This window comes from Triturus cristatus, chromosome 9 (assembly GCF_964204655.1).
Source record: "Triturus cristatus chromosome 9, aTriCri1.1, whole genome shotgun sequence".
NCBI classification, from domain to species: domain Eukaryota; kingdom Metazoa; phylum Chordata; class Amphibia; order Caudata; family Salamandridae; genus Triturus; species Triturus cristatus.
Genome location: NC_140592.1, coordinates 1,022,018,816 through 1,022,033,455, shown reverse-complemented (window position 1 = coordinate 1,022,033,455; position 14,640 = coordinate 1,022,018,816). Strand labels below are relative to the sequence as shown.

At 46.9% G+C, this 14,640-nt stretch overlaps 1 protein-coding gene across 1 annotated transcript in view; it reads right to left on the bottom strand.

Moving 5' to 3' along the window:
* Nucleotides 1-14,640, bottom strand: part of NEK9 (NIMA related kinase 9) — a 276,348-nt gene that overhangs the window by 178,657 nt on the left and 83,051 nt on the right. Inside the window, exons 9-12 of the mRNA XM_085626728.1 lie at nucleotides 12,778-12,828; nucleotides 12,334-12,526; nucleotides 11,601-11,745; nucleotides 11,273-11,473 (exon numbers count right to left, since the gene is read on the bottom strand). Coding sequence (XP_085482854.1) covers nucleotides 11,273-11,473; nucleotides 11,601-11,745; nucleotides 12,334-12,526; nucleotides 12,778-12,828 — 590 coding nt within the window. The remainder of the gene's footprint in view (nucleotides 1-11,272; nucleotides 11,474-11,600; nucleotides 11,746-12,333; nucleotides 12,527-12,777; nucleotides 12,829-14,640) is intronic.

The following is a 14,640-nucleotide window of genomic DNA, read 5'->3' as shown; positions in this document are numbered from 1 at the left end:
GTGGAGTAACTTCTGTTGTGGCTTCCATGTGCCCTGTACTGTGAGATGTAACAGATGAGCTCCCCAGCCGGAGAGCGATGCGTCTGTTAGGATTATTTGTGGGACCGGGTCCAGGAACGGTCGACCTTTGGAAAGGTTTGTGGTGTTCCACCACTGCAGAGAGCGATGGGAGCGACAGTCTACCAACACCAGACCTGTCAGTTGACCCTGGGCCTGGTTCCACTGGCGCGCTAAACACTCTTGGAGTGGACGCATCTGGAGTCTTGCATGGGGCACTATGAAGATGCAAGAGGCCATCATCCCTATCAGTTGCATAAACACCCTTGCAGGGAGAGTGTTGACATATGAATTTTTGACGCAGAGCCTGTATTTTTGCAATCCTGGCCGGATTGGCATAGGCTATGGCTTTTGAGGTGTCTATGTGTGTGTGATGGTACCAGGTGGGATTTTTGGTGGTTCACCGTGAAACCTAGCTGGTGAAGTATTTGGATTGTAGCGGCGGTGTGTTGCACACATTGTTCGTAGGACGTGGCTTTTATTAGCCAGTCGTCCAGATACGGGAAGACGTGAATGTGCTGTCTTCTGAGGTGTGAAGCCACTACTGCTAGGCACTTGGTGAATACCCTTGGTGCTGTTGTTACTCCGAACGGGAGCACCTCGAACTGGTAGTGTTGCCCGTCCACCACAAATCTGAGGTACTTTCTGTGAGACTGGTGTACTGGGATTTGAAAGTATGCGTCTTTCAAGTCCAGAGTGGTGAGAAAATCGTTCTGGGAGAGGAGTGGAAGTACCTGTTGAAGGGTTACCATGTGAAAATGGTCTGAATGTATGTAAATGTAAAATCCACTTTTATAGCTCAACTATCACTCCAGGGAGTATCTTGGCGCTTACCCAACTCAGATGTACGAGACAGGGGGAGAAAGTAGACCTCATTTGCACAGAACACCACTTCTCAAACCATAGCTATGCAAGCTGACTCCGTCATAGCGTATAACCAGGTTTTTAATGCTTTCCTATATTGGGTTTCATCCGACATGGAACGCAAGGGGAGAGGGAGCTTGTTCCATGCCTTGGCGCCCAACACGAAGAGGGATTTGCCCCCTTTGGTCGTCAGCCTAAATTTAGGAATCACTAGCAGATTCTGGGCCACAGATCTTAGGCAGCGTGCCGGGAAGTAGCGTTTAAAGCCTTGGGTTAGATATTTAGGGCCTCGATGATGGAAGGCCCTAAAGGTAATCAAGAGAACCTTAAAGAGAATTCTTTTTGCAATTGACAACCAGTGTAAAATATCCATTGCTGCAGAGGCTGAGGATCTGCGGGGCCAGCCCAAAACCAGGCGGGCTGCTGCATTTTGGACCATTTGCAGTCTGTGAAGGACTGCTCTGTTGGTGCCCGCGTATAGGCTGTTGCAGTAGTCCAGCCTAGAGGTGATTAGGGCCACTGCAACAGTCTTCCTAGCTGACAACGGCAGGAGGTCGAAAAACTTTCTCAAAGTCTTGGATAGATGGAAACAGGTGCCAGCTACCGCAACAGCTTGTTGTTTGAAGGACAGCCGATTGTCAAATTTAATGCCTAGGTTCCTGACGGATGTGATGGTATTGGGAGGAGTTGCCTCACCGTCAGGCCAGCAGTCTTTCGGAGAGAATAGATTTGTCTTTCCAACCGGCAGAATTTCCGTCTTATCGGCATTACATTTAAGATGATTGTCTGTCATCCATTTAAATGTTGCTGCTAGGCACTCTTTAAGATTTTCTTCGGCATCAGCTTGTTCCTCGTCCAATACCAAAATAAGCTGAGTATCGTCAGCATATGAGATGGTACTGATCTGGAAAGAAGCAATCAGTTTTATCAGGGGCGCCAAGTACAGATTAAAGAGTATAGGACTTAAGCTTGACCCCTGAGGAACTCCAGAACTAAGGGTCTTTGCCTCAGATTGATACTGTCCCAATACCGTAATTTGGTGTCTGTCACTAAGAAAATTTCTCAGCCAAGACAGGGCTATCCCATCTACCCCTGCGGCAGCAAGACGGTCCACTAGGATGTGATGTGAGACCGTGTCGAAGGCTGCCGACAGGTCAAGTAGAATTAGGACCGCCTTCTTTCCCTGGTCCATGGCCATGCGGAGAGTCTCATTTGAGAACAATAAGGCAGACTCGGTAGAATGTTGCGACCGAAAGCCTGACTGATTAGGATGTAAGATATCATTTGTTTCTAAAAAGTTTGTGAGTTGGATGTTCACAAATTTTTCCGTCAGTTTGGACATCACCGGGAGCAGGGAGATTGGGCGAAGGTTAGAAAGGATGGAAGGGTCGGTGAGAGTCTTTTTCTGAAGTGGTTTGACCGCTGCAAGTTTCCAATCATAAGGGACATCTGCTGTCGCCATAGATGTGTTTATGATACTGTTTACGATGGGATTAATGGTTTCTGCCAATGTTTGTAACACAAAAGGAGGGCAGGGATCAAAGGGGGATCCAGATTTGCTCGCAGCAATGGCATTAAAGGAGTCCTCAAGGGAGACCGGGGCAAAAGTAGCCAGGCTAATTGGGGATTGTCCCCTCTCCACTCTTTCGTCTGCTTCTAGGCTGGAAGGAGCTGGGGGAAAGGTTCTCACGATATTTAGAATTTTGTTTTCGAAATAATCCGAGATATCGTTACATAGGCTTTGGGATGGAGGGATCTCTTGCGACAAGGCGGAAGGATTCATAAAATCTTTGACTATGTTAAAGATTTCCCTTTGCTCCTGGGCTGCCCTTTCAATGGCCTGAAGATAGTGAACTTTCTTTGCCGATTTTATATCTGCGTGATACTGTCTTCTGGCCAGTTTGTAGATGTCACGGGCAGTGACTTCATAGCGCCTGCGCCACCGTCGTTCTAACATTCTTAATTTTCCCAGTTCTACTCTCAGAGATGGTGTAAACCAAGGAGCCTTCTTTTTCTTTTTGACGGAGTTTTTAGCGCTAGAAGAGCCAAGTTGATGGCCTATCATGGCTATCCAATCTCGTAGCTTTTGGTTGTCTACAAAGGTGTTACCTGTTGGTACCAGGGTACCAATTCCAGGACCGTTCAACACATCCGGTCTGCTGGCTAGTTGTTTCCAGTTGGGTTTACCCATCGAATTAGGGACACTAATAATATTTATAGGTTTGTCCAGAATTTTATGAGTTACTGGGAAGTGGAACGGAATAAGGAAATGGTCCGACCAAATCTGGGGGCAGGGAGGTTGAACTGTCAGCTTGCTGAGATTGGAGCAGATACAATCTAATACATGACCTCCCGAATGTGTGTATTGATGGGTCATAAGAGTAAGACCTAAAATATTGATAATATCCATAAAGCAATCGACTCCTGGAGCATCAGGTGAGTCAAGATGCAGGTGCATGTAAGTATTTAGAGGTCTGAGATCTAGGATAGGTCGTAGAGTCTCGTCTCTCTTTGGAATCAGAAAGTACAGGGAGTAGACCCCTACATTTTGTTGATTTATGGGGACCTGCTCTATGGCTTGTTTTTGCAGGAAGGAGATCACCTCCTGTTTTAGTAACGTAGCATGTTCTTGAGACATAGGGCGTTGCGTGGGTGGAATGTTTGGGGGGTAGATGTTAATTCTAGGCAATACCCTGAATGAATAATTTGGGTCACCAATTTGTCTGAGGTGATTGTCTCCCAGACGTGAAGGAAATGTTGTATTCTGCCCCGACCGGAGTGGAATGGTCTGGAGGGAGCGGGGGAAAGTCATTGGGTAGGAGGTGTGGCAGAGCGGGCTGTATTTGTCTTGCCTCTGCCCTTATTATTATTGCCTCTGTATCCGCCTCTTTGATAACCCTTTGTGAAGGTAGATTGAGGAGGGGATTTGTAGGACGTGGATGCACTATCCGAGGAGTAGCCTCTGCCCGTGCCCCGAAAGGAAGAGCGGCGAAAAGAGCGCCTAGGAGTGTGTGACTGTAGGGCTCCCATGGATTTCACCGTGTCAGTATCTTATTTCATCTTTGAGGGCTTCATCAACTTTGGGGCCAAATAGAGGATCTTGGTCGAATGGGTGGTTCAATATAGAGGCTTGTACCTCAGGTTTAAAACCTGAAACTCTGAGCCAGGCATGGCGACAGAGAGGGACACTGGTGTTTATGGCCCTGGAGGCTGTATCTGATGCATCTAGGGCACAGCGTATAGAGGTATTAGTTATTATTTTTCCCTCTTGGATCAATTCATTAGCCCTATTCTTGTATTTTTCAGGGAGATGGTGCATGATGGTCTCCAACTCATCATAATGCGCCCTGTCGTATCTGGCCAACAGCGCTTGCGTATTGGCGATACACCATATATTGGCGGCTTGTGACGCAGTGCGCTTCCCTGACGAGTCTAGGAGCTTGGACTCTTTGTCAGGTGGTGGTGCTTCGCCTGAGAATTTGAGCGCTTCTTAGCTGTAGATACCACTAGGGAATCCAATGGTGCAGGGCCTTTAATGTATGAAGGGTCTGTGGGGGCGGCTTTGTATTTTTTCTCTATACAGGGGTTTAGGACCCTGGCCCTGACTGGGTCTTTAAAAACCTCCGGTGCATGTTTAATTACTCCCTTTAACATAGGTAGAATGGCAGTAGACCTATGTGCATTGTCGAAGGTGTCTAGGAGAAAATCTTCCTCCACTGGGTCAGTATGTAACTCCACCCCGTGGTAGTGTGCCGCCCTTTGTAACAGGTGGTGAAAGGCTAAGGAATCTTCAGGTGGGGATGGCCTAGATGGGTAAAGGTCATCCTGTGGAACATCTGGGATGTCCGGATTGTTATAGTCGTCCCATGGGTCTGGAGATCCAGTAGGGGTGGGGTCTTGTGGCACATCTGCTGGATCATAATAAGGGTCTCCTAAATCGTCTGGGACAGGAGACAAGGTTGGGGAACGATGAGGCAGGGGTGGAGGGTGGAGGTGGGGAGGGTGGAGGAGGTGGGGAAGGCAGCAGTGTCTTTCCTCTTTGGAGGTGGAGGTGGAGCTGGAGCTGGTTTGTCCAAGTGTCTCTTTTTTGAAGACAATGTCAAATGTCAAGTTTTTGGATCCTTGGGGAGTGTCTTTTGCAGAGGATCCGGTGTGAAAAGTTCTTGCGACACTAGTTGTTCGGTCGGCGCCAAAGTTTTCGGGGCCGACGGCTTTTTAGGCATGTCTAAGCCGTGCTTCTTGGGACCTCCGATTTTTTGGTCGGTGCCGAAGAAGGCTTCGGCACGGGAGTGTCGGTGCCGAGGGCCTTGTGATGTTTGGTCGGCACCGGAAGGGCAGGTTTCGACACCGAAGGCTTCGGTGTGGAGATGGAGGCCGATCGTTTCTTCGGTGCCGAAGGGTGTTTTTCGGTACCGCTGGTAGGCTGGCTCGAGCCCGAGCTGCCGTTAGGCTTAATAGGCTTCTTTACCGGGCCCGAAGGTGGGGTGTGAGAAGCAGTATCCTTGGTCTTGCCTAGGCCCGAAGGCAAAGGTGTGACCGAAGCCTATTTGGGTATCGGCGTGGGTGTGGGAGGGGGTATTGTACTCACGACCCTCTGCGCCGGGGTGATGTCCTCCACATCTGAGTCGTCGGCCTCGGAAGCACTGACGAGGTCGTCGTCCTCTTCTTCGATGTGCTGCTGTCCCGGAGCTTCGACGTCGTCCCCGAAGACTGGAGCGGAGGTCGAGGAGTGCGCCATTTTGCGTCTAGCCCGTCGATCTCGAATAATCTTTTTAGAGCGAAAAGACTTGCAGGCGGGACAGTCTCGGGCCTCGTGTTCAGGGGAGAGGCAGAGGTTGCACACCTCATGAAGATCGGTGTGGGGAAACTTGGACCCACATCGAGGGCACTTCTTGAAGGGAGTTCTTTCCATCAGCCGAGACCGGAGCCGGAATAGGCCCGAAGGCCGCCGCCGACGACCGGAATCGAAGAAGTGCCGAAGAGAAGGTGATGAAGATGATTTATTATCTGAAGGAGCTCGATGAGCGAGGATTTTTGCGTCGATCGTTGAATTGGAAAGTTCGGAACCGGAGTGCGAAGAATTACATCCGAGCCCGATGGCGGAAAAAAACAATCTGAGGATGGAGCCGAAGCCCATGCGCAATACGAACCAAAGGAGGAGTCACCGACCTCGTGACTTCCAAAGACTTTCCAAGAGGAAAAACAAACTGCAAACATCCGGGCCCAACCTCAGATGGCGATCTATGCACAGTGTATAATCTGCAGCTCATATGCCTCGAACATAGGTATTTGTGATAGCTTACCGACCACCGGTTCCCGCTCTTGGGGTAAAAGGCACAAGCACTATAATCCTGCCTCCACTGTAGGAAAAGCCTTGTTCTGGGAATTTGGTGCTCTTTGAAGGGCACAAATTAGATTTTTCTGCGTTGAGGGTAAGACCCAGACTCCTGAACAGCTTTGTACAGGCTGCCACCGACCTCTCGGCTGCCGCCTTGGTAGGAGCCTTTAGCAACCAGTCATCCAGGTAAGGGAAAACCTGGTGCTGTTGTTTCCATAGAAAATCTGTCACTGGAGCTAGTATTTTTGTAAAGACTCTTGGTGCCGATCTGAGGCCGAAGGGGAGGACCTTGAATTGAAAGTGGCTCTTGGCTACTGTAAAGCGAAGGAACTTCATGTGGGCTGGATGAATGGGAACATGAAAATATGCATCCTCTAGATCTAGAGTGGCCATGAAATCTCCCGATTTTAAAAGACGAAGAATGTCCTGTAAGGAGACCATTCGAAATGACTGTTTGATGAGATAGGTGTTGAGCTCCCTCAGATCTAGAACAGGGCACCACTTTTCCACAGTCTTGTGAACTAGAAAGAACCGGGAGTAGAACCCCTCTCCCTTCTGCGAGATGGGGACCGGTTCTATCGCCTCTTTCTGCAGCATCTGTTGGACCTCTAAACGCAGGAGACGAAGATATTTTGTTGCTGTGGCGTGAGGGGGCTTGGTTGGAGGAGGATGGACAAATTCCAACGTGTGTCCGAATTGGATGATATTGAGAACCCAACGATCCGATGTTATTCGTTGCCAATCTTGGAAGTGTTACGATATCCTGCCCCCCACAGGTGTTACATGAGGGGGAGGAACAGTAGACAGAGCCAGGCAGCCGCTATTGGCGCCTAGAGGACTCCTTCCCCATGTGTCCTGCTCTTCCTCGGTTCGAAGATCTTGAATAAGAGGAGGACTGACCTTGCCGTTGGTTATACTGCGGACGGTAGGACTGCGAGGCAGGCGTATACGAGGAGTACTATATGTTTACTAAAGAGCACTTCCCCCATCAAATGGAAGATCTAAAACCTTGTTTTGAACCTCCGGTCTGAACGAGGTAGCACAAAACCATCCTTGGCATCGAAGGACAGCAGCTCCAGCCAGGGAACGGAACGCAGTTGTTGCAATATCCATTGCACAGTCAATTACCTCCGATGAGGCCCTCTCTCCTCCTGGAGAATCTTTTTTGCTTCGGCCCTGCTGTCCTCAGGCAGTTGGTCTAGATAAGGGGGAGAGGTCACACCACATCTGGCGGTCGTAGCGCCCTAAAATGGCTACAGCATTAGCCGCTTTGACGAGCAGTCTGGACATTGATGAAAACCTTTTGCCAGCATTGTCCAAGCGCCTGCCTTCTTTATCTGGAGGCCTTGTCAGAGGAGTCGCTGGATTTCTAGATTTCCTCTGTGCTGTCTGGGAAATAACAGAGTACGGCTTCGGTTGGCTCACCAGGCAAGCCTGGCTGTCCTCCGGGGCCTTGTATTTTTTCTCTAAACGAGATAGCACCGGGACCACTTTAGCTGGGGTCTTCATCACCGTAAGTCCCTCTTCCCAAACGTGTTCAACAATAGGGATTGTCCTCACAGCCCTCTTAAAAGGCTCTTTAAAGTCGTACAAGAAACATTCCGACTGCACCGATGGCATAGGCAGATCGAACATTTTAGCTGCCCTCTCTAACAAATTATGGAAACCACCAATGTCCCCAGGTGGAGAATCCACTGGACACGGAGAAGGGGAAGCAGGAGTAGGGATAATGTAATTATCCCATTCCCTGTCCGGATCTGGGAGATCTGTCTGTCCCTGGTCATCATCCGAGGTATCATCCTGGACAGGAGGAACTGTAGGTGGTGGATTCACTATCAATTGCAGTGGAGGTGGTGGCAGCTGAGGCGTGGAAGGTCCCGCAGGCGGAATAGCGGGAACTGAAACGAGTTCCTGCACCGGAGAGGACGTTGGAAACCTCTTTTTATAGGCGAAGAGCAAGAACTGTAAGTTCGAATTCAAGGAGGATGGCATACAGACCACCTCCTCCTGATAACCTCCCTAATAGTCTTGGGGAGGATCATACTCCTGTTTGTCATCATACCCATCCTAAGAATCCAAGTCTTGGCACTTAACGTGCAGTTCAGAAGGGCTATGTGCATAGCCATATGGACCTTCTTCTTCCGAATCCTCCTCCTCTAGGAGGTGAGTAGGTAGCAGAGGTGTCACTTTCCTTGGGGAAGTGATCTCAGGAGTATTGTGACGTTTCCGGATGATTACAGCAGAAATTGTATCCGTCTTGGACAAGGTCAGATGTTGTCATCGCCGGCCCCGTTGAAGATGCCATCATCATGACCGTCTACGTCGAAGCAGTCGCAGTCGTCGTAACCACAGCCGTCGTCTTCGAAGTCATCGATGAAATCTTCGCCATGACTGATGACGCCGCATCAGACATCACCGCCGTCGACAATGAAAGCTGCACTGTTGGTGAAAGTAAGGAGACTCTCGTCGACGATCCCGTTGTTGGAGTCACAGAAGACGGAGGAGATTTTACCTTTTTGCTGCCTGACGACGAAGACTATGATGGTTTCGGCATCGACGGGGTCGTCGGCAACGTCATCGACGGAGGAATTTTCTTAACATGTTTTCCCTCAGAGGGAACAGAAGAGGGCTTTTTGAAGTCCTTTTTTCTGTGAGGAGGAGAAGATGGAGGAACAGAGCTCTACTTCCTCACTGCAATCTCTCCTGTAGAAAGTCCTAACCTCTCCTTTACACCTCGGTGAGGAGATTTGCTTGGACTTTGCCTGTCAGACCCATGAGAGGTATTTTTAGAGCTTTCCCAAGACAGTCTTCAGAAGAGGAAGGATCAGATCTCACCCTTTTCAGAAATCTTCGAGAAGACGCAGCTGATGAGGCCCCATCACTGTCGTCACTGGAGATAGGCTCCCCCCTGGATTTTAACTTCTGGAGCCAGGTCTGGAGACGTCCCTCAAGGTTTTGGTGGAAAAGGTACGGCATACCTTGCAATACTTGGCCTTATGATCTGGATACAGGCAATAGATGCAGTCCTTGTGAGGGTCATCCACGTAAAGCCTCTTTTTAGAGCAGGTGGCACAAGCTCTAAAAAGGCCTTTTTTCTCCTTCTCAGACATGTTGAGCAAAGCTGAAGAACAAGGTTGAAGAAAAGCTCTTGAAAAAAGTCTAGGAATAGATGTCAAAAAGAAAAAACTGAGCTGAGCTCAGTGGAGACTATCACAACGGCTGGTAGAGGGTCTGAGGTTCTCTCAGGAAGGTTCTACAGGGTGAGGCTGATCTGATTGGTTGTTGATTTTATTTCGTCTCTTTTACAAAAAGGAGGTGGATACGTTCCAAAACTGGAATGGGCCTATGCCTAGTTTCTGATTTGTAATGATTTTTACTACTATTTTTATATATACCGGGGACTCCCATCTCGACGACGGGGAATGATTCAAGCATGGTAAACTATGAAAGTTCCAATACTGGAGTAATCTCAATGCTAAACACATGGAGCTGCACCAGCTTCTAATCTAAATGAGAAGGAGGGACAAAGATAAATAAAAAACAAGAGGTTTTTTGGAGTTCCTTTCAAAGCATCAAACCTACAGGTTGTTTTCAACCTTTGGAAGATTATTGTATATCAGACAACTTGGTGCCAAGGTATGTAAATCTAAAAAAAAAAAAAAAAAAAAAATAATACATACATACATACATATATTTTTTCACTTAAAAAAACCATAGGTTTCACACATGTTATAGTTAGCCGGACATTTCACTCGTAAAAAACCAATGAAATTCCCCCGTTATAGTTAGTTCAGATAACTATAACTCGCGCGACCGCAATCCACTGCTGATGACGTCACATATTACATCACTCATGACATGGTCAGTGGCATCACTCATGACATCATCCTTGTGATAGAGTGGCGGCCACGCGAGTTATAGTTATCTGAACTAACTATAAGGGGGGAATTTCAATAGTTTTTTACGAGTGAAATGTCCAGCTAACTATTACATGTGTGAAACCTATGGTTTAAGTGAATTTGTACGGCTTTTTAAATGCTAAGTTATGTATGTTTTATTATATTTTTTATATATTTTTTTTTAAAGGTTTTTCACCGTGCGCGCACGGTGCTCGCACCCCGCGATTTTTTGAAAAACAAAAAATTTTTTTTTCACCCTTCGGCGTCCTTCAGGGACCCCCTAACAAAGGCTAGGGGGTCAGGAACTCTCTACCCTGCCCCCTTTTCACGTTCGCCACCTTCCTTTTTCACTCTCGCACTGAAAACAAACAAAATGGCGGCCGACACTTCCTGATTTCGACCGATTCGAACGTTGACTGACATGAAACCACCAATCATAATTACGCTTGCGCACGTTAGGGTGCTCGCACGGTGCGCGGCTATAGATATGTATGTGCTTTTAACTGCACTTTTCTCAGGAACTACTGAACAGATTGACTCCATATATGCAAAAGGCACATCCCTGAGCTGAGGACTACCTCTTTGCCAAATTTCAAGTAATTCTGTTCAGCCGTTCGGGCTGTACCTTGGACTAAAGGTCCCTATGGAAAATTGCATGGGGAAAACGCGTTATGGGACCCCCCTTTTTTCTCAACCCCCGCTTGACGTTTCCCCCCCCCCACCCCCCCCCCCCCCCGAGACTTTCAGGGTAGGAGCGGAGCGCCCAACCTATTTTGAAAATTTCGCGAGGATTCGTCAACCGGCACCAAAGTTATTTCAAATAGAATGTTGCGGATTTCCTATGGAAACACGGTCCTAACTATAACTATCTACTGGCGACCGCCAGTAGATAATATACACATATATATAATGCATGTTGCATAAAAGTATTAAAATGAAGGTGACTAAATGTACACTCTGAACAATTATAGCAAGGCATCTGCCTTGTAAGAAAAATATACCAACCCCACAGAGCTAAACTACAAGGAATATAACCTGAATTCTGCATAAACTTTGAGCACAGCCATGCCTGTAATGGAAGTGCAACACACCAACCACTTAAGACATCACTTACCGTACTCTCCACAGCCCCAAGAGTAAACTGCTTTGCTTCGGGTCAAGACTACCACGTGATTTTCTCCACAGGAGACCTGCTCCACAGGGTTAAGAAGGAAAAAATCCAATTGAAGTGGTTCGAGCACTTCAGAACCACAAGCCTGATCCACACCCATACAGCCATAGTAATCTGATCCAAAGGTGTACAGCTGTCCTTCATCTGCAGCAAGCAAAAAAGTTCTATGAGAAGCAACCTTGAACAAACATTACCAGAGGCTGATTGAAGAGAGTGGAAAAATGCATACAGGCATGTTCCTTCCTCATAGATGTCTATTCAGAGTACCAACCTGTGATGCAGACTGTGAAATCATCCCCGCAAGCCACCTGTCGAACGGCCTTTCCTTGCAGTTTCTCCACATGTTTGGGCTGCCGGTATGAGGCTCGGTCGCCATGTCCCAGCTGTCCATGTAGCTTGGTACCTCCTTGCATGTTCTTTAAGACAAGGAGGCCACAGGCATAGTTAACAATGCTGTGTGAGAAGAACCAAATGTCCTAACAAAAATGCATTCTCCCACTACAACATGTTGAACACTCACAGTAAGTCCCTCCCTCATTCAAGGTTCACCTTTTTAAAACCATCATCAGTGCCCCTCCAACAAACTCACACCTCTCCAGTTAGACACCATCTCCTTATCTTAAAAGGAGAGCCCACCCCCAAAGTCTACCCTCACCAGCATTCCCAAATCACCTCCATTCAAACATGTTTATTTTGAAGGTCCTTGCAGAACAAGTACAAACCCCTTTCATTCCTCTTATGTGACCTCCTTTTCAAATCCAACCAAGTGCATTACAAAAGTAACCATGCCTTCAAACACAATTCTTCCACTGCATCTGTTAACTTGATAATCACCCTGTGTTTTAGAGTTCTTACAGCCCTGAGAGATGGGTTTCACTCAGTTCTCATTGGAAATAAAAAGATGATCCCGCAATGCCACCTCATGCCCATTTGTGTCCCAAACCTTTTCCTATGCCACTCAAACTGACCCACAGAAATCAAAGCATGCTGCTGCTTCTTCTTACCACCCAGGTGTAAAGCTCTTTCTCCACGGTCACGACAGCAAAGTGGGTGTTACCAGCACAGACCTGCAGAGCTTGGCAGCCCCCTTTAAAGACATCAAGTTTCTGAGGTGTAGACTTTCCACCTCCCCAGACATACACCTCGCTGCTACGCGACGTCACCACAGCTATGGGAGCTTCGTTCACCGCACCGGGCCTGTGATGAATGTCATTAGGAGAGGTGGGGAAGAGAAACCTTTAAATCAGAGCAATCCAAAAACAATCTCCACTGGCATGAGGTCCTCATTCATTATGTCAACAACCACTTGCAATAACCCTCCATCACCCTTGAGACCCAACTTCATGCAAGTATGTGCCCCTTCACTGAATTTTTCACAATTCAAAACCTTTTTTTTTTTTTTAGTAACAAGTCTAACTAAGATACCTGTACATATATCGACATATTACCTCAGTCTTTTGCTTGGACCATTCAGCAAGGAAACCTTTTCTTCCATTTCCCTGAAAATGAAACAAATAAAATAAACAGTAGGTGAAAAATTACATTAACAACTAGGGGACTACAATGGATGAACTTGCACACAATTACGCAATCCAGTACTCAAGTTCAAATGCAGGTTTCATTGAAGAATCCTAGGCTAGCCCTAGTAGCTGTGGCTCAATCTGACCAACTGAAACTAGAGAAAAAACACCAAACGTGTTGTAGCAGCACCAAATCAACATGCAAGTCGAGCAACAAGAGTAATATTCTCAAACCATTTTAATAACAAGAAAGAAAATGTAATTAATAAAATATTCAATCAAAATGCCTAGTGGGGACCAGGATCTACGAGTTTTTGAATAGTCAAAAGTCACTTATTGGAAACAATCAGAATAAAAATACAAATCAGTTGTACATTATTAAGAGAGACAACTAGAGGTACTACTGTGCTGAAAGAACGAGTTACTTACCTTTGGTAATGCTCTTTCTGGTAGATACTAAATATAACCCCGGTTTTTTCACCTTTAAAATATCCCCAGGTGTCAGACTGGATCTGGACAATTCTTCAGCAATGCTCCCGCATGCTAAGAGTGGGCACTTTGTGGGTCAGTAGGGACTCCTTACTGCCCTAGAAGAGAAGGAAAGGAGCTGCATATAAAACCCCTGTGCATGGAAGCTTTTTTGATGCACATTTCTCTTTGTGTTTCATGTACCTTTCTCATTTGTCTGAGACAGTGTGCTGAATTTCTAACTTGGGCCCTATTTAGATGTAAAAGAAGCAACTCCACAGAACAGGGAGGTGTGAGGGAAAAAGGGAACCCGCATTTAGACAGTATCTACCAGAACAAGTCTTCCTGAGAGTAAATTGTTCATCTGATGGATTCTTCCAACTGCAGATTCCTCACCTTTAGAATATATACTATGGTAGTACCTCCCAAGGTCGACTTAGACCAAAAAGGTCCTTCATAACCAAGACGGTGAAGTGGCCTTCTACCAGGACCGTCAAGGCAATAGAGTTTTGAGGACAAATTCTACAAAGCCCATGTATCGGCTTGGTAGATGTCTAGAACAGTCTTCTCTCCAACACCACTGTAGCAGCCCTACCGCTATTGGAATGACACGCAGACCTTCAGAGGGCAGCGCTTTTTGGATATTTAGTAACAGATTTTGATACACGGACTATCCACCTTGACACGGTCCTCCTTTTCACCACGTTTCCTTCCTTTGCATCAGAAAGCCCCACAAAGAACTGACCATCCAAACAATGTTACTCTGTGCGGTCGATGTAAAGCACAGTGTCCTCTTAGGAGTTATGCAATTGAGACTCTCTTCCTCTTTCAAGGTTTGAGGCAGCTAAAAAATGCTGGCAGAGCGTTCAAATGGCTCACGTGAAAGGGAGTAATACAACCTTGGGAAGGCCAAAGAGAAAAGAAGGTGATGTATGGCAATTGCACCGAAAGCACCTGTAGTTTACTTGTGGCATGCAGATATAATCGCAATAAGAACGTTTTTAAGCGTCAACAGCCTTAAGGCACAACTGTGCATAGGGGGCATGCACATGAGAAATATCAAGACCAAGTTCAGACCCCATTAAAACATTACAATTGGTATGAAAGGAAATATGCGAGTCATACGTCTTATAAAATGCATTACAACTGGTAACTTAACCAAAAACTGTTAGTCATGTAAATATGAAAGGCCAAAAGAGCCAACAAACTACCCTTTACTGTGATCATCACAAGGGATTGCTGGGCTAACAAAAAAACAACATATGAGTGGTCGGAGTTTTGGGCACTTTGTGTACATATGTCAGGCCACAGGGATGACATCAA